The sequence below is a fragment of the Enhydra lutris genome, unplaced genomic scaffold (assembly GCF_002288905.1).
Source record: "Enhydra lutris kenyoni isolate GAN:26980312 unplaced genomic scaffold, ASM228890v2 scaffoldscaffold5, whole genome shotgun sequence".
Classification (NCBI taxonomy): domain Eukaryota; kingdom Metazoa; phylum Chordata; class Mammalia; order Carnivora; family Mustelidae; genus Enhydra; species Enhydra lutris.
Window position 1 is genome coordinate 8,477,040 of NW_019154089.1, and position 20,428 is coordinate 8,497,467.

At 36.4% G+C, this 20,428-nt stretch overlaps 1 protein-coding gene across 1 annotated transcript in view; it reads left to right on the forward strand.

The window, feature by feature from the left end:
• Window positions 1–20,428, forward strand: part of LOC111141063 (meiotic kinetochore factor) — an 84,228-nt gene that overhangs the window by 56,435 nt on the left and 7,365 nt on the right. The window contains 3 exon segments of the mRNA XM_022493392.1: window positions 6,927–7,058; window positions 9,065–9,145; window positions 12,033–12,152. Coding sequence (XP_022349100.1) covers window positions 6,927–7,058; window positions 9,065–9,145; window positions 12,033–12,152 — 333 coding nt within the window.

Below are 20,428 nucleotides of genomic sequence, written 5' to 3' on the forward strand. Positions count from 1 at the left end.
TAAAACATAATACCATTCATATCATAGGAGCCCCAGAAGATGAAGAGAGAGAAAAAGGGGCAGAAGGTTTATTTGAACAAATTATAGCTGAAAACTGAAAAGACAATAGTAATAAAAATCCAAGAAGCACAAAGATCTCCCATTAAATTCAACAAAAGCCGACCATCACCAATGAGAAAAAAAGTCCTTAACCTAAAAGGGAAGACAAATCAGGTTTGCAGCAGATCTGTCCACAGAAACCTGACAGACCAGAAAAGCATGGAAGGAAATATTCGATATGCTGAATGGGAAAAATATGCAGCCAAGAATTCTTTATCCAGCAAGGCTGTCATTCAGAATAGAAGGAGAGTTAGAGAGTTTCCCAGACAAACAAAAACTAAAGGAGTTCCAGACCACAAACAATCCTGCAAGAAATTTGACTCTTTGAATGGAACTCTTTGAGTGGAGGGGAAAAAAAAAGGCCCAAAGCAAAAAGACCAGAAAGGACCAGAGAATAGCACCAGAAGCCCAACTCTACAGGTAACACAATAGCACTAAATTCATATCTTTCAATAATTTCTGAGTATAAATGGACTAAATGCTCCAGTCAAAAGGCATAGGGTGTCAGAATGGATAGAAAAACAAATCCATCTATACGCTGCCTATAGGAGACTCATTTTAGACCTAAAGACACCTACAAATTGAAAGTGAGGGGATGGAGAACCATCTATTATACTAACGGACATTGAAAGAAAGCTGGAGTAGTCATACTTACATCAGACAAACTAGATTTTAAAACAAAGTCTGTAACAAGACATGAAAAAGGGCATTGGATAGATGGATAATCTATCCATCAAGAAGATTGAACAGTTGTGAATATTTATGCCCCCAAGTTGGGAGTATCCAAATATATAAATCAATTAATAATAAACATAAAGAAATTAATTTATAATAATACAATAACAGTAGGGGACTTTAACACTCTACTCACGACAATGGACAGATTGAAAATCAGCAAGGAAACAATGACTTTGAATGACACAGTGAACCAGATGGACTTAAGAGGTATATTCAGAACATTTCATCTTAAAGCAGCAGAATACAGATTCTTTCTGAGTGCACATGGAGCATTCTCCAGAATATATCACATACTGGGTCACAAATCAGCCCTCAACAAGTACAAAAAGATTAAGATCATACCATGCATATTTTCAGACCACAATGCTATGAAACCTGAAGTCAATCACAAGAAAAAATTTGGAAATACTACACATACATGGAGGTTAAAAAGCGTCCTCCTGTAGAATTAATGGATTACCAGGAGATTAAAGAAGAAATAAAAAAATATGTGGAAGCACAGGAAAATGAGAACATGACAGTCCAAAACCCTTGGGTTGCAGTAAATGCAGTCCTAAGAGGGAAGTATGTTGCAATATAGAACTACCTCAAGAAAAGTATCAACTACACAACCTAACTTTACACCTAAAAGAACTAGAAAAGGAACAGCAAATAAAGCCTAAAGCTAGCAGAATAAGGAAAATAATAAAGATTAGAGCAGAAATAAAGGATGTAGAAACAAAACAAAAAACTATAGTAGAACTGATTAACAAAACCAAGAGCTGGTTCTTCAAAAGAATTAATAAAATTGATAAACTCCTAGCCAGACTTATTCAAAAAGGAAAGAGAAAGGACCTAAATAGATAAAATTATGAATGAGAGAGGAGAGATCACAACCAACACCACAGAAATGCAAACAATTATAAAAGACTACTATGAGCAATTATATGCCAAAAATTTAGGCAATCTGGAAGAAATGGACAAATTCCTAGAAACATGTAAACTACCAAAACTGAAACCACAAGAAATAGAAAACCCAAACAGACCCATAACCAGCGAAGAAATTGATTCAGTAATCAAAAATCTCCTAACAAACAAAAGTCCAGGGCTGGATGGATTCCCAGGGGATTTCTGACAGACATTTAAAGGAGAGTTAATACCTATTCTCCTCAAACTGTTCCAAAAAATAGAAATGGGAGGAAAACTTCCAAATTCATTCTATGAAGCTAACATTACCTTGATTCCAAAACCAGACAAAGACCCCACTGAAAAGGAGAATTATAGCCCAATATCCCCGATGAACATGGATGCAAAATTCTCAAAAAAGTACTAGCAAATTGAATTCAACAGTACATTAAAAGAATTATTGACCATGGTCAAATGGGATTTATTCCTGGGCCGTAAGGGTGGTTCAACATTTCACAGATCAGTCAGCATAATACACCATGTTAAGAAAAGAAGGGGGAGCGCCTGGGTGGCTCAGTTGATTAAGCAACAGCCTTCGGCTCAGCTCATGATCCTGGAGTCCTGGGATCAAGTCCCGCATCTGTCTCCGTGCTCATCAGGGAGTCTACCCCTCCCTCTGACCCTCTCCCCTCTCATGCTCTCTCTCTCTCTCTCAAGTAAATAAATAAAATCTTCTTAAAAAAGAAAAGAAAAGAATGATAAGAACCAAATTATTCTCTGTGTAGATGCAGAGAAGTCTTTTGACAAAATACAGTATTCTTTCTTGATAAAAACCCTCAACAAAATAGGGATAGATGGAACATACCTCAGCATCATAAAGACCACATACAAAAGACCCACAGCTAATATCATCCTAAATGGGGACAAACAGAGCCTTTCCCTTAGGGTTAGGAGCAAGACAAGGATGTCCATTCTCACCATTTCTATTTAATATAGTACTAGAAGTCTTAGCCTAGCAATCAGACAAGAAAAAGAAGTAAAAGGTATCTAAATTGGCAAGGAAGAAGTCAAGCATTCACTATTTGCAGATGACAGGAAAATCTATGTAAGAAAACAAAAGACTCCACCAAAAAAGTTGCTAATACTAATACATGAATTTACAGGCACCTGGGTGGCCCAATGGGTTAAGTCTCTGCCTTCAGCTCTGGTCATTATTCCAGGGTTCTGGGATGGAGCACTGCATCTCTCTCTCAGCAAGGGGCTTGCTTCCCCCTCCAACTCTTCCTGCCTCTCTGCCTACTTGTGATCTCTCTCTCTCTCTCTGTCAAATAAATAAATAAAATCTTTAAAAAAAAAAAGAAAACTGTAGAACACTTATGAAAGAAACTGAAGAAGACAAGAGAAATGGAAAAGTATTCCATGCTCATGGATTGGAAGAAGAAACATTATTAAAATGTGTGTATTACCCAAAGTAATCGACACATTTAATGCAATCCCTATCAAAATACCACCAGCATTTTTCACAGAGCTAGAACAAACAATCCTAAAATTTGTATGGAACTACAAAGACCTTGAATAGTCAAAGCAATTCTGAAAAAGAAAAACAAAACTGGAGGCATCATGATTTTGTATTTTAAGCTATATTGTAAAGCTGTAGTCATCAAGACAGTATGGTACTGGCACAAAAACAGATACATAGGTCACTGGAACAGAATAGAGACCCCAGAAATGGACCCACAACTCTATGATCCACTAATTTTCAACAAAGCGGCAAAGAATAAAAGACAGTCTCTTCAACAAATGGTGTTGGGGAAACTGGACAGTGACATGCAGAGGAATGAAATTGGACCACTTTTTTACACCAACACAAAAATAAATTCAAAATGGATGAAAGACTTAAATTGAGACAGGAAACCATCAATATCCTAGAGGAGAACACAGGCAGAAACCTTTTACTTCGGCTGTATCAACTTCTTACTAGATACGTCACTGGAGGCAAGGGAAACAAAAGCAAAAATGAACTATTGAGACTTCATCAAGATAAAAAGCTTTTGCACAGCACAGGTAACAATCTATAATACTAAAAGTCAGTTTCCAGAATGGGAAAAGATATTTGCAAATGACATATCTTATAAAGGGTTCTAAAATCTATAAAGAACTTATCAAACTCAATACCCAAAACCCAAATAATCAAGTTAAGAAATGGCAGAAGACATGAATAGACACTTTTCCAAAGAAGACATCCAGATGGCTTACAGATACATGAAAAGATATTCAACATCACTCATCGTCAGGGAAATACAAATCAAAACCATGATGAGATATTAATTCACACCTGTCAGAATGACTAAAATTAACAACACAAGAAACAACAGGTGTTGGCGAGGATGCAGAGAAAGGATAATCCTTGTGCACCGTTAGTGGTAATGCAAACTGTGCAGCCACTCTGGAGAACAGTTTGGAGGTTCCTCAAAAAGTTAAAACTAGCACTACCATATGATCCAGCAATTGCACTGCTAGGTATTTATCCAAAGGATACAAAAATACAGATTTAAGGGGTACATGCACCCCAATATTTATAGCAGTGTTATGAACAATAGTCAAATTATGGAAAGAGCCCAAATGGCTGTTGACTGATGAGTGGATACAGAATATATCAACACACACACACACACACACACACACACACAGAATATTCATCAACCATCAAAAAGGATGAAATCTTGCCATTTGCACCTCATGGATGGAACTAGAATGTATTATGCTCAGTGAAATAAGTCGGTCAGGGGAAGAGAAATACTATATGATCTCATTCATATGTGGAATTTAAGTAAGAAATAAGATGAATATATGGGAAGGCAGAAAAGGGGGAAAAAAAAAAGGAGAGAGGGAAACAAGCCAGCAGTGACTCTTAACAATAGAGAACAAAGCGAGGGTTGATGGATGGGTGAACTCAATGAGTGATGGGTATTTAAAGAGGGCATTTCTTGTGATGAGCACTGGTTTGTTTGTTTGTTCATTTTTTAAAATTTTATTTATTTATTTGACAGAGAGCACAGTAGGCAGAGAGGCAAGCAGAGAGAGAGGAGGAAGCAGGCTCCCCACTGAGCAGAGAGCCCAATGTGGGGCTCCATCCCAGGACCCTGGGATCATGACCTGAGCCGAAGGCAGAGGCTTCAACCCACTGAGCCACCCATGCACACCTAGCACTGGTTTTATGAAGTGATAAATCACTGAATTCTACTCTAGAAATCAATATTGCGCTCTATGTTAACTAAAATTTAAATCTAAAAAATAAATAAAAATTAAAAATCAATATACTGAAAACCATTGAATTTTACTCTTAAAATGGGTGAGTTTTATGGTATGTGAATTATATCTCAATAAAGCTGTTTCAGAAAACCTCAACAAATTCCATATACTATTATGTGGAAGAGGGAAGTCTTTGAAAAGATGAGGAAAGACAGGATCCAGAATACAAGTGGAGGAACTGGCCTTTGAAAGAGGAAGAATATAAAAAAAAAAAAAAAAAGAGGAGGGATATTACCATTGTGCTATATTTGTAAAAGTAGTCGTGTAGTGGTAGCAACATGGGCTTTGTGCTTAGAAGGATCTCACATTTCATTTAATGCTCTGCTCTTGCCCTGACATTTTTAAATAGTTTTCTTAAACAAGAGGCCCCACATTTTTAGTTTGTACCAGGTCCCCCAAATTGAGTCCTGAGAGGTCACATCTTTTGATTCCTTCTGTTGTTGTTAGGCAATGTTGTTGGGTAATGTTGGGTAATGTCAGCAGAGAATGGAAGGGATTATTTCACTCTCGTCTCAGAATCCAGATAAATGTAGAAACATTTCCAGTCTGTGGTTTTTCCTTTTGAGTTTGTGGTGACTTTGATATGTCCAGTGCTTAGTTGCAGTGGAGGTATGGAAGATGTTGATGTCAGGAGTAATCTAGGGTTGGGGGTTTGTCAGACATCTGTGATAGAAGGAGAAAGGGTTAATGACAATGATGGAAGGTGATAGATGAGGAAGGAATGACAGGAGAAGGATAATGTATGAAGATAAGTGGTAGGATCAGTAAGTTGGAGATTTCATTGAGGGAGGAGTTTATATCATGAAGATAATTGAACGTGGGTTGGAAGGATATAAGAAACTATTCAAATTGGCAATTCTCTAATTTCTGTTGATGGTAAGAGCTGTGTTTGATTTATGTAGTGACTAAAATGCCATGAGGGGAAAAGATTATTGAGAATGCAGAGGTCAAGCAACTGGGAGGCCAGTTGGTTAGATGGATTATCAATTTGTGTGATGAAACTGCTGAGAATAATGACAGGAGTCAGAGAAAAAGCTGTATGTAAGGCATATATGAGGGAAATGGATCGGTAAATGCCGGTAAGTACTTTGCTCTTTGCTGCATACCCTTGTTCTTTTCTTTGCTTAGAATGAACCTTATAGCTCCTTGGTTTCCTTCCTTCTTTCCCCTCCCCTCCCTCTACCTTCTCTTTATCCTCTCAGCCACAACTCAAAATACTGTCATTCTTTCAAGACTCAACTCAAATTGTACCTCCTCAGTTATGTTGAATATATATAAACTGGGAATACTATTATAAATACATCTCAGAAGCACTGGACAAGTTACATAGGACAAGCAGTTACTCAGCAGTCTGCAGTTTTAGTCAGAGATTAATTGGTAAAGCAACACACTTTTTTGTAGTTGTAGCTTCCTGATGTCTTAACACTTTTGGTTTCTTAAATGAAGATTATTACATAATAAATACATTTATATAAATGTATTTGACGTTTTCTCTAAAATTTAGTTTTAACCATTGGCAGATGGACAGATCTCATTACGTATTTTTTTACTGAACACTGTTTGGGAGATGTTACCTTAAATGTGGTAGGGAAATTTTTTGAGTTGTGTGTATTTTAAGCTGTTTTGTCTTTTAATAGATTTTATTTTTTAATACATAGAAAACTTTACTTTTTTTTAATGAAAGTATCTTTAACTTGAAAACTTTTTCAAGTTGAGAGAATAACAGTAGAATTATCTATCTATAAATTTATATGTATATATGATTGATGTATATACCCTATTTTAATCATAATAATTACAACATATTTCTATCACAATAAAATATCTGAGAAGTGCTACAAATGTTTTTATAGTACTATGAAATGTATTTCATGAATATGAATTTGTTTCAGCCAGAAAAAGATCCTGAACCTAGAAATACATATTTTCAAACAAAGTTAAGGTCTCATCATGTAAAAATCAAGGTTCCTTCAAGTAGATCAATTACCAAAGTTCCATTGTCTCAGCTCCTGGAACCTGCATTGGTAAGCTCTGACCTTCTATTAAATAATTCTTGAAAAGCATATACCAAGGAAATGTACTTATTGGAAAGATTTAGATATGCCTAACTTCTTAACAAATCTAGGGAAAAAATGCAGAGAGCTTTATGTTTACAACTATACACAGATTAAAAAAATAGATTGTCAGTTAACAATTGTGTGTCTTGGGACCACTGGGAAGCAGATATTCAAGCAGAATTGAGTTCAAGTGGTGTACTGAAAGGGGTAATACCCGAGGAAGGAGCAGGGAGAAAGCTGCATTGGGCAGGAATAGTCTTAGCCCTCAATATACATCTGCCAAAAGCTCTCCCATTTCAAGGTCTGGAGCAAAGATTATCCATTACAGGATTCTTACGTTGCTTCCTATGCTCAAACCTTGGCTGAGGGTTGCCTGAGAAGATGATGGGCTCAACCTGAAAGCTGAAGCAGATTCCAGAGAAGTTGCAATGGGCCAGGGGGTGGCTGTCACCTAACTGCACTCCTTGCAGTGGAACAGCAGTTTCTTTGTTCAGGGAGATCTGCCTAGAGCACCTCCATGGCAGCCACAATGATAAATAATAACTGTCACTGAGTATCTCCTACTCTACAGGTTCTCTTTACATGTATTCTTTGTAACTGTTGTACAGCAATCCTTAGGAGTAGAATAATCCCTGTTCAGATGAAGAGAAGATAAAATAGCTAATGAATTAGAGAGCTGACATATTCAGTGTGCCAGGGAAATATACCCATAAAATTTTTTTGATAGAAAATTTCCTAGTAAATGATCCCATATTACATCTTGAACAAACAACTAGTTTAAGAAATGTTAAGCCAGAAAGGAAAAGAAGAATGAAAAAAATGAGGAAAGAAAGAAGAAAGAAACCTAACATAAACTTTCCTGTGATGTTCAATTTCCAACTCTGGGTTTGTGTTCCAAAGTTGGCAGCATATAATAAACACCTATTCAAAGAGATTTATCAGAGGGACTGATTGTTTCATGGAATCCCAAAGTTGAAAAGATAGCTGATTGCTAGAAATAAAGTTATCTATCTTCTCTCTTTTTGAATAATTGTGTCACTCTGTTTTGCTGCTCTCCTTCTCTGACTTTTTCCCTGGTTTTTGTCTCTTCGACTCCAGCTCTTTGTTCTTTCTGTCTCTGCTTTGATCTCTCTCCATCTGCCCTTCTCTGTCTCTGACTCTGTTTCTCTGTCATTTCCTTTCTGTTCATAGTCTGTTGGTCTCCATCTTCTCCATCTTTCTTCTCCCTCCCTCTCTCTTCTTAGTGTTCCTCTCTTTTGTCTCTCATCCTCCCTCTCTTCCTTTCTTTTTCCCTCGCCCACCTCATCTCTCCTCCTTTTCCCTCTCCCATCCCTCCCTTTCTCTCTTAACTTTTAGGACTCTCATCCTGTCTTTCTCTTGCTCTCTCACTCTTTCTTGATTTGTCCACCTGTCCAATATCTGTCTGCCTCTTTGCATATTCAGGAAATAGAAAATGAGTCTTTATAATTTCTCTAACTTTGATATTAAATAAATGGAAGTATGTATATATATTTAAATGTATGTATTTTAAACCAATTATCCTTATTAGATATATGTTTAACAGCTTCACAAATAACTTATAATCCCTTTCCATGAAAAGTACAATAATATACTAGCAATTAAACAAATGATAAAGGTAAAATAATTTTCTTAGCAGTAAAAAAGATAATTAAACACCATTTCCCAGTTCAAAACTTTAATTAGCTTTTCTTCCTAAATTAAGAGCAATTTCACCCAAAGTATTCTTGTAGTATTCTTGTGCCATGCAGAACTCTCAAGAGTTCCTTGACCTAGCTTAAGCCAGAAAATTCTTTAGTTACTTGTCTAGTGGTTTAAATTTAATTAGCACATTAAAGTTTTATTAGTATGACACTTTATAATCTAGTCTACTAATTTGATATTATGTTTTTACTGTATTAAATTAGTTTATTTATTTATGCTATTCAATCTCCTGTTTCACAAAACACTGATAGACAACAAATTCTAGTATTCCTGATAAGAAGAGCAGAGGCCTCTTAACAAGTACACCATCTTCACAAACTGCTGGTTTAGTGGTAAGTATTAGCATTTGTCACTTTTAGTATCTATGTTTTGGTTCCCCCTCTTCCCTATTATTCTGTTTCTGTCACACCAGGGAAATAGTCTATTTAGGGAATAATGTCTATTTTTCTGTTGTATAGACTTGCTTTCGCTGGATGTACTCTATATACTGCTCTACATAAAAGAAAAATTAGAGGGGCACCTGGGTGGCTCAGTGGATTAAAGCCTCTGCCTTCGGCTCGGGTCATGATCCCAGGGTCCTGGGATTGAGCCCCTAGTCGGGCTCTCTGCTCCGCGGGGAGCCTGCTTCCTCCTCCTCTCTCTCTTTCTGCCTGTCTCTCTGCCTGCTTGTGAGCTCTGTCTGTCAAGTAAATAAACTTAAAAAAATTAGAATACTACAGCACCAACCAGGGTTTTCTTTTTTTTTTTTGTTGTTGTTGTTGTTGTTGTTGTTTGTTTTTTATTGTGGCACAATGTAACATAAAGTTTAACATTTTTAACTTTTTTTTTTTTTTTTTTTTTGGAGAGAGACAGAGAGCATACAAGCAGGGTGTGGGAGGGGCAGAGAGCAAGAGAGAAAGAGAATCTTAAGCAGGCTCCACTCCCAGTGCAAAGCCAAACTTGGAGCTCTATTTCACAACCTTGAGATCATGACCTGAGCCAAAATCAAGAGTGGGACACTTAACTGACTCAGCTACCCAGTTCTAAAATTTACCATTTTATCCCTTTTTAACTGTATAGTTCAAGTACATTCACATGTTGTGCAACCATTACTTTTTTTAATGCAGATTTTCTTGCAAAGTTTTTCTTCTTGCAAAATTGAAACTCCATACATTAAACACTAAATACCCATTTCTCCATCCCTCACTCCCTCTCAACCACAATTCTACCTTCCCCCTCTGAATTTGACTGCTCTATATACTTCATATAAGTGGAATCATACAGTATTTGTCCTTTTGTGACAGATTTCATTTAACATAGTGTTTCATCCATGTTGTAGCATATGTCAACTTTTTTCCTTTCTATAGGCTGAATATATTCCATTGTATGTATATACCACATTTTGTTTATCTTTTCATCTGTCTGTGGACAATTGGGTTACTTCCACCTTTTGGCCAGTGTGAATAATGCTGCTTTGAACATGAGTGTTCAAATATTTCTTTCTGTCTCTCTTTTCAGTTCTTTTGGTATACACTTTAAAGTGGAATTGCTGTATCAAATGGTAATTCTCATTTTTAACTTTTTGAGGAACTGACATACTGTTTTCCATAACAGCTGCTCTATTTTAAAGTCCCAGTAACAATGCACAATGGTTCCAATTTCTCTACATCCTTCCCAACACTTGTTATTTTCTATGTGTTTTTCAAAATAATCGCCATCCTCATGGGTATGAGATGATATCTCATTGTGGTTTTAATTTGTATTTCCCTTATGGCTAGTGATGTTGAGCTTCTTTTCACATGCTTATTGGCCCTTTTATCTTCTTTTAAGAGATGTCTGTTCAAGTCTATTGCCCATTTCTTAATCAGCTTATTTATTTGTTGTTGAGTTATAGGAGGTTTTTTTTTTCATGTATTCTCTATTTTAAACCCTTGTCAGATATATGGTTGGCAAATATTTTCTCTCATTCTATGGGTTACCTTTTCATTCTGTTGATAGTATTCTTTGAAGCACAAAAGCTTTAATTTTTATCTAGTCCAATTTATCTGTTTTTTTCCTTTTCCTGCGCTTTTGGTGTCATAGCTGAGAAATTATTGCAAAATTCAATGTTATTAAATTTTACCCCTCTGTTTTCTTCTAAGAGTCTTATAATTTGGCTCTCATCCAACCAGAGTTCTTCTTAGGTTCAACTAAACAATAGAAATACAACTTACAAGCAGGGCAGAAACAGGTGTTCCCCTTCAGTGGGATCAGTCTTCACAGAAGTCTATGGAGCAGTTGACTTAGCAGTTTGGGTACAGCTCAGACACAAGTAGATGAGATCCATATCTTTTGTAATACCACACAGACATAGCTTCCAGTGTCCCCACAAGAGACATGCCAAATTACAAGAGTCAGGGAAATCCAAACTATGGTGCTTTTCATAAGGTTTATTTACATATAGTGCATTTATCATTTATTCATAGTGCAGTTATAGTTCTTCCTAGTCCAGATGCAATTTATCAATCAGACATCATTTTTACCATTAGCAATGTTGGCATTGTTACTTTATCAGGTTCCATTAGGAACTGAGCATGAGAATTAAGCGAAGATCAGTTTTTCAAGCTGGGATGAAGGGTCCTTTATAGGTTTACTTATTCTGGCTATTTCATTTAAATGGAATCATATAATATGTGGCCTTTTGTGTCTGGCTTCTTTCACTTAACATAATGTTTTCTAAGTTCATCCATTTTATAACATACACTTTCTTCCTTACTTTTGACTGAATGATATCCCATGGTAAGGATATACTACATTTTGTTTACTAATTTGTCAGTTTGGGGACATTTGAAAAATAATATTGCTATGAACGTTCACGTACAAGTTTTTATGTGAATATGTGCTTTCAGTTGTATTTTGTATATGCTTAGAAGAGGAAGTAGAATTGCTGAGTCACATGGTAACTTATGTTTAACACTTTTTTTGTAGTGGGCTTTTTAAAACAGCTTTATTGAGGTATAATTAACATACCATACAATTCACCTATTTAGAGTGTGAAATGCAGTGTTTTTTTAGTACATTCACAGGTATGTGTAATCATCACCACAGTCAATTTTAGAATCTTTTTATCACCTCAGAGAGAAACTCCGTACTTTTTCCCAAGGAAATGCTTCTAATGAGATAACATTTCACCTTTAATTATGTAAAAAGAATTGTTTCTGCCACATTTGACATCTGTAAGAGTAATATATTTTTTTATAGATTGATTTGTCCTCAGTGCAAAAAACATCTTTTGAAGAACTATTTCCAAATGTCAGCAATTATGTTAATTCAAATGAAATTGTTCCTGTGTCAAATTTGCAAGAATGCTCTTCAAATGAGGTTAGTATTTTCCATTTTTTCTTCAATTATTGAAATTAATACTGTTATATTGGATACTTTGTATATAAGATACTTTAAGAAATCTGTAACTCATTTGAGGCTAACATCATCCACATGAGGAGGCAGCTATCAGTTACAATTCTAAATAAAGAATGTTAGGCTGCCAGGGCCAGAACTCTACATTGTGAGGGCCTGAGGCTATTAAATTCTTAACTAGAGGAAACACTGTTAGCCTGCTTTGATTCATGGCTCTGTTTTCATCTGTACATATAAATTAATAATCACCAATTTCATTTTGTTAGGATGAATACACGGAAGTACTATGCTCCTTTGAAAAAGAAGACATAAAATTCATGAAACTAAGAGCCATGGGTGTGGGAATAGTGCTAGAGGATGAGCAGAAAAAGAGAGTACAGAAAGTGGGGTGAGGAGAAAGAAAGAGCCAGAAAGAAGGGACATGGGAGCAGACGGAGAGACAGAAGGACAGAGTGGGAGAAAGAGGCAGAGAGAAAAAGACATAAAAAGGCAAAACTCAAGGGATATGTAGTGCTTCACTGTAGCTAGGCCTTTTCAGTGTGACTCTGTGATGAGGGTGGGAATCTGGATGGTGAGAGAAAGCTGGAGATGAGACTGTAAAGATAAACAAGGGCCAAGATCTCAAAGGGTCTTTAATCCATATTGAGTAATTTGGATCTTTTTCCTGAGAGGAGCCAATAAAGAATTCTGAACAAGGGATGATATCATATGTCTTTCTGGCTCCAGAGGTGGAGAACAGATTATAAAAAGCTGAGACTAGAGATAGTTAGAGGGATAATTTCCTGGGAGAGAGAGAAAGAAAATGTAGGTAAGAGGTTGAAGGGAAGTAAAAATAGATTGAAGTAAGGACTTGGAATGGAAGAAGTTGAGAAACACAAGATTATAGCCCATTATTGAGAGGCCAGGTGAAACTGGAAACTATTACCTCTCTTAAAAAGCATCTTTATTGAGGAATAATTTATATGCAATAAACTGCACATATTTAAAGTGTATAATTTGAAAATTTTCACCTATGTATGCAACTGTGAAACCACCAACACAGTCTAGATCATGAAAATATCTGTCAACCCAAAAGTTTCTTCCTCCTGTTTTATATTTTTTTCCTTCCTGCCCCTGTTACCCAAGCAACTACTGATCTAGTTACTGTAATTATAGATTGGTTTACATTTTCTAACGTTTTGGGGTCATTCAAGTGAGAGAGAGAGAGAATTTTTGGTCTGGTGTCTTTAACTCAGCATAATTATTTTTGAGATTCATTCATGTTGCTGAGTATATCAATACTTTGGTCATTTTTACTGCTAAGTAGTATTCCATTTATGGTACACAAAAGTTTATCCTTTTACCCATTTATGGACATTTGATCATTTAGCTATTAGAAACATTCATGTACAAGTATTTGTATTACAAAGATTCTCTCTTTGATTGAACTTTAGTTAGGCTCTTCTGAGCCCTCTTCTCAACTAGGTCTTGTGTACATCCTTGCTGAGTATAGTTCTAGCAAGAATTTTCTCCCACCCTTGATATCTGATTTCCCACCCTTGATCTGATCTGATTTGATCTGGCCTGCCTTTGACACTCTGGCCTCTTAGGTCTAATTGGGTTCCTGGATCTAGTTTCAAAGTGTGTGTATGTGTGTGTATAGGAGAGTTGCCCACACCTCCAACAGGCAATACTTCTGACATCAGCTGGGTGTCCTAGAATTCAATCCAATTTTTCACTATCTACCTGAAGATAGCTTTAGATTCCACAGGTAAAGGGCTTAGTTCCACAAAACCACCCTCTACTTGAGATGCCACTTGCCAGTATAAGTTGTTAATTGTGCTTCTGACCAACTACCTATAAATCAGAAGTTCCCATGACCCCCTCCTTGGATTTTATTAACTTACTGGAGAAGCTTACAAAAGTCAAAGAAACATTTTACTTACTTGATTACTGGTATATTGTAAAAGAATATAACTCAGGTATAGCCACGTGGAAGAAATGCATAGGGCAAGGTATGGGGAAAGGGCAAGGAGCTATACATGGATCGTACATACATATATACATTGTATGTTGTGCAAATGAGGCTGGTGCTCCTTCTTGGGCAGAGATTTTAGTATTATGATGAGGTAAAGGTAACTGTCATTACGTGAGTCATTCCATAGTTTATCTGTACAGACATAAATCAGAGGAGAGGGAGATGCTCAAACTGGTCTGGGGGTCTGAGCCTTGGGAGCTTTTCCTTCAGGTAGTCGTTATTTCTTGAGAGATAGTTTGGTTCCCATCACAGGATGCGAGGTCTTTGCCTGGGTTAAGAGATAAACTGGAAGAAAGAGCTAAAGGGGAAATGTGGGACAAAGGTTGGTGGCTACAAGCAGGTGAGCAGTAAAGGTAAGGTCTTGGAATATAGCCGGTAACAGCTTCATTACATAGGTATGTTTGATTAAATCATTGGCCATTGGCAACCTAGTAAACCTCTATCTCCTCTCCCCTACCTGGAGGTTATGGCTCAGGCCTGATCCAACCCTGTAATCCAGAATTAGTTCCCCTGGCAAGGAGCTCCCTTCCTTAGGTGCATTCCTAAAGTTTTATCACATTAGCAAAAACACCCTTATGGTTCTTATCACTTAGGAAATTCCAAGGGTTTTAGGAGCCTCGTGCTAACAATGGGGATGAAAAACAAATAGATACTTCTTTTTGAAAATTTCAATATCAGGGCACCTGGGTGGCTTAGTCAGTTGACTGGTTGACTCTCGATTTCAGCTTGGGTTCATGATCTCAGAGTCCTGAGATCAAGCCCCGCATCGGGCTCGTGCTCAGCCTGGAGTCTGCTGGAAATTTTCTCTTTCTCTCCCTTTACCTCTGCTCCTCCCCTGGCTCATGTTCTCGCTCTCTCTCTCAAACAAATATAGATGAATAAACCTTAAAAAAAATTACTATATCACAAGGTCAATTTAATAAGAATCTCTTTGCGCTTGATGTCTCCTCCCGTAATATTTCAATAACTGACACCCATTCTGCTGATCAGCTGTGCATCCCTGGCTGTATTTGCTATATTTGGATTTGAGCCAAATTTCTCTCCTCTATTTCAATACCTTATCATGTGTCTTTTTGTGTGTGTGAATAAAGGTTTCTTTTCTTTTTAATTTAACATTTAAAATTCAATTAGCCAACATATAGTGTATCTTTGTTTTAAAAGTATGATTGATATACAGTGTTACATTAGTTTCATCTGTACAATATGTGAGTGAACCCTATTACAATAATCTTGAATAAAAATCTTACTGTAATACTAATTATCAGAATAATTTCTTCTTTAACTGTAAGGTTATATATTTCCTTTCCTGTTGGGTAAGTACCTAAGAAATTTCCAAACTGTTTTCCAAAGTGGTGGTACCATTTTACATTTCCACCAACAATGTTTGAGACTTGTAGTTTCTCTACATCTACATTTCATCTTCATTTAGTCCTGTCACACTTATAATCTTAACCTTTAGTTAATTTAATCTTAACCATTAGTACAGTCTTTTAATCTTAACCTTCCCAATTAGTATGAAGTGATATCTTACTCTGGTTTTAATTTGCATTTCCCTAATGACCAATAATGTTGATCACATTTTCATCTGTTTATTTGCCTATCTATGTATTTATTTTGGTGACATACCTGTTCATATCTTTTGCACTTTAAGAAAATTGTTTATTTTCTTATTGTAGAATTTTAAGAGTTCTTTATATATTCTTGATGCAAATCCTTTATCAGATATATATATACTTTGAAAGATATTATCCCGGTCCATACCTTGTTTTTTTATCCACTCCACTGCCTTTTTTAAAACATGAAAAAAATGCTTTATTTATCTTACATATCATAAAATTCACCCATTTCAAGTTTACAATTCTGTAATTCTTAGTAAGTTTATGGAATAGTACAGTAATTACCTATATCAGTTTTAGAACATTTTCCAAATCCTTCACACTTATTTACAGTTAAGCCCTGTTCTCATGCCCAGCCCCAGGCAAATACTAGTCTACTTTCTGTCTCTAGAGTAACTTTTTCTGGACATTTGTTATAAATGGAATCATAAAGTCTGTAGTTTCTTACAAAATGGTGTCACTTAAAGAACATACATTTTTAATTTTGATGAAGTCCAACTTGTAAGTTTTTTGTTTATTTTTCTCATGGGTATGCTTTTGTTGTCATATCTAAGAAATCTTTGCCTAACCCAGGGTCACAAAGATTTTCTCCTACGTTTTCTTCCATAAGTTTTAAAATTTTACACTAATAACTGTGAGTTAATTTTTTACTTTTGGTGTGAAGTATGGATTCCAGTGTATTTATTTATTTCCATATAGACATTCAATTATTCTAGCAACATTAGTTGAGGGTTATTCTTTCTCCACTCTATTGCTTTTCCACCTTTGTTGAAAAAAGGTAATCCATGTATTTGTACAAGCTTGTATAAGGTTTTACTGTTGTCTATATTTGTGCAAGTACCACACAGTATTGAATAATGAAGCACTATAATAATTCTTGAAATTAGTTAGGGTTAGCCTCTAACTTTGTTTTTCTTTTTCATTTGTTTTGGTTATTCTAGGTCCTTTGCATTTCTATATGAATTTTAGAATCAGCTTGTTGATTTCTACAAAAAAAAAAATCCTGATGGAATTTTGATTAGGATTACATTGTATCTACAGCTTAATTTGGGAATAATTGATATCATGACAATATTGAGTCTTCCAACCCAAACACAATGTATAGCTATCCATTTTTTGGCTCTTCTTTAATTTCTGTACAAATTCTATAGTTTTCACTGTTTGGGTCATTATTCCTACTTGATATCATTATTTCCCTCCTGATGATAGTGTTTCATATTATTGATACTGTATATAAGTGGTATTCTCAATTTCAATATCTGAGTAGAGAAATGTGTGTGTGTGTGTGTGTGTGTGTGTGTGTGTGTGTGTGTATTGATCATTATATTAGTCTCTTTGGTTTTCCACAATAAAATATGATAGACTGGTTGGCTTACATAACAGAAATTTATTTTCTCATAGTCCTGGAGGCTAGGAAGTCCAAGACCAAGGTGTTAACCTACTCAGGTCCCAGAAGAGCTCTCTTCTGGCTTGGAGATGTCCACCTTCTTGCTATGACTTCATATGGCCTTTTCTCTCTTTGCATGAAGTATTAAAGTCCTCTGGTGTTTCTTCCTCCTCTTAAAAGGGCACCAGCACTTTCAGATTAGGACCTTGCCCTTATTAAGTCAGTTAACCTTTTATCACCCTCTCACAGAGCCTATTTCCTCTCACAGAGCCTATCTCTGTGTATTTATTCTTTGATCCATGGCCTTTTTAGAAGTACGCAATTTCTTGTCCACATATTTGGAAATTTTTCAGAGATCTTTCTGTTACTAATTTCTAATATAATCCCATTGTGGTCTATGGCCGTTCTTCGTATGCCTTGTATGTATGCCTTTAGTGAGACATGTTTTATAATTCATTTGGTTTATTTTGGTAAATGTTCTGTGTATACTTGAGAATGATGCATATTTTCCTTTTTTTTAGTAGAATGGTCTACAGTATCAGTCATGTCAGGTTGGTTGGTGGTAATGTTCAAGTCAATTATATCTTTGCTGATTTTTGCCTACTTAGTCTATCAATTATTAAGAGGTATTAAAATACCAGACTGTAAGGGTGGGTTTGTCCATTTCTCCTTTAATTTCTTTTTTACTTTATCTTACTTATTTATTTGAGAGAGAGAGCATGAGCTGGGGGAGGGGCAGAAGGAGAAGCAGATTCCCTGCTGAGCTCGACATGGGGCTCAATCCCAGGACCCTGCGATCATGACTTGAGCCAAAGTCAGATGCTTAACTGACTGAGTCACCCAGGCGCCCCTCTCTCATTTCATTTCTATCCTTTTTGTTTTATATATATTTTGAGGCTCTGTTACTAGGTGTGTAAACAGTTAATATGGTTTAGGATTGTTATTTTTTTTTTGATTAATTCAAGATCCTTCATTATGAAGGAACTTCTTTATTCCTGGTAATGTTCTTTGCACAGAAATTTACTTTTTCTGGTATTAATATAGCTACTCTTGCTTTCTTTTAACTGTTGTTAACATGGTATGTATTTTTGTGTACTTTTACTTTCTTAAAAATGATTTTCTTAATTTTTAGAGAAATTTTAGATTTACAGCAAAATAGAGAGAGACATGCAGAGATTTCTTATAGCCCACTGCTTCAGTACATGCATAGCCACCACCATCACTGACATCATTCACCAAGGAGCACTTTTTTTTTTTTTAAACCAAGGATAAACCTGCATTGGCACATTACAATCACCCCACACATTCCACAGTTTAACTTAGGGTCCACTCTTGGTATTGTGCATCCTGTGGGTTTGGATAAAGGTTTATTATTGTCAGTATTTTAGATATTGGCCATTCTAATAGGTATGTAGTAGTATCCAATTGTTGTTTTATAAAGATTTTATTTATTTATTTGACAGACAGATTTCACAAGTAGGCAGAGAGGCAGGCAGAGAGAGAGAGGGGAAGAAGCAGGCTCCCTGCTGAGCAGAAAGCCCGATGCAGGGCTCGATCCCAGGACCCTGGGATCATGACCTGAGCTGAAGGCAGAGGCTTTAACCCACTGAGCCACCCAGGCGCCCCTCCAATTGTTGTTTTAATTTGCATCTCCCTGATTAGGAAATAAGATGTGGAGCGTTGTTTAATATACTTACTTGGCATCTGTATATCTTTGGTGAGGTGTCTGGTAAGGTCTTTGGCCCATTTTTTAATTATGTTGTTTTCTCATTGTTGAGATGTAAGGAGACCTTTGTAAGAGTTATGACCCCTTGGAGTATCCTGCCTAATAAGAGTGTCTTTGTAGGGGCGCCTGGGTGGCTCAGTGGGTTAAGGCTCTGCCTTAGGCTCAGGTCATGATCTCAGGGTCCTGGGATCGAGTCCCGCATCGGGTCTCTGCTTGGCGGGGAGCCTGCTTCCCTCTCTCTCTCTGCCTGCCTCTCGGCCTACTTGTGATCTCTCTCTCTCTGTCAAATAAATAAATAAAATCTTTAAAAAAAAAAAAAGAGTGGCTTTGTATGTCCTGTGCTATACCATATAGTTTATACTAAATGTGATTTATGCTAAATACCTGTTTTTCATGCTTAAGGCTTTGGGCAACCTTTGTATCAGTTTGAACTCTAGGAGATGGGTCTGAATCAAGGTTTACTGGGCTCTTCATGTTGGCAACACTTTGCACATGGGAAAACTAAATGTTATCCATGTGACTCAACTAGGAGAAGACAACTGGAAGCTTATTATCTGCATTGAGTTCTGTATACTTTTTCTCCTGGACTCTCACCTATGTGCCTCTTCCCTTTGCTGATTTTTGTCTGTATCTTATTGTGTAATAAGCCTTGACTGTGACTATACCAGCTTTTCTGAATCTTGTGAGTCCTTTGGCAAATCATTGAGTCTGAGGTGGTCTTAGGGACTGAAATACCTTTTTATTTTCTGGATTTTTTAAAGTTCTTATTGTGGGTGTGCTATAATTTCACTGGAGTGTATACATAAAGAGATTAATATTTTATTTGCTGTTGGCTTTTTGTTCTTTACTTTTTATTTTTATTTATTTATTTTTAAGATTATACTTATTTTTGAGAGAGAGGGAGTGAGAGAACAAGCAGGGGAGGTGGGGAGAAGGAGAAGCAGACTCCTCACCGAGTAGGGAACCTGATATGGATCTCAATCCCAGTCCCCTAGGATCATGACCTGACCTAAAGGCAGACACTTAACCCACTGAGCCACCTAGGTTCCCCTGTTCTTTATTTTTTAAAGATTTATTTATTTACTTTGGAGAGAGAGAGAAAGTGCAGGGGGAGGGCCAGAGGGAGAGGGAGAGAGAAAGAGAGAGGGGGGAAAAAAAATCCCTGCTAAACGCAGAACCAAATGTGGGGTTTGATCTCAAGACCCTGAGATCATGACCAGAGCCAAAAATCAAGAGTTGGATATTTAACTGATTGAGCCACCTAGACACCCCTGTTGGTTTTTCATTGTAATGTTGTTTGGGATATTAGTCTTTCTGAATGTGTGCACTCATGTTTCTCATCAGTTTGGGAAATTTCTCAGCTATTATCTGTTTTATTCTCTCTGGGATGATAATTAACATATGTTAGACATATTTCTATCCTCTGTATCTTTCAAACTCTCTTTAATATTTTTCATTTATTTGTTGTATTCTGGGTAATATCATCAGTAATTC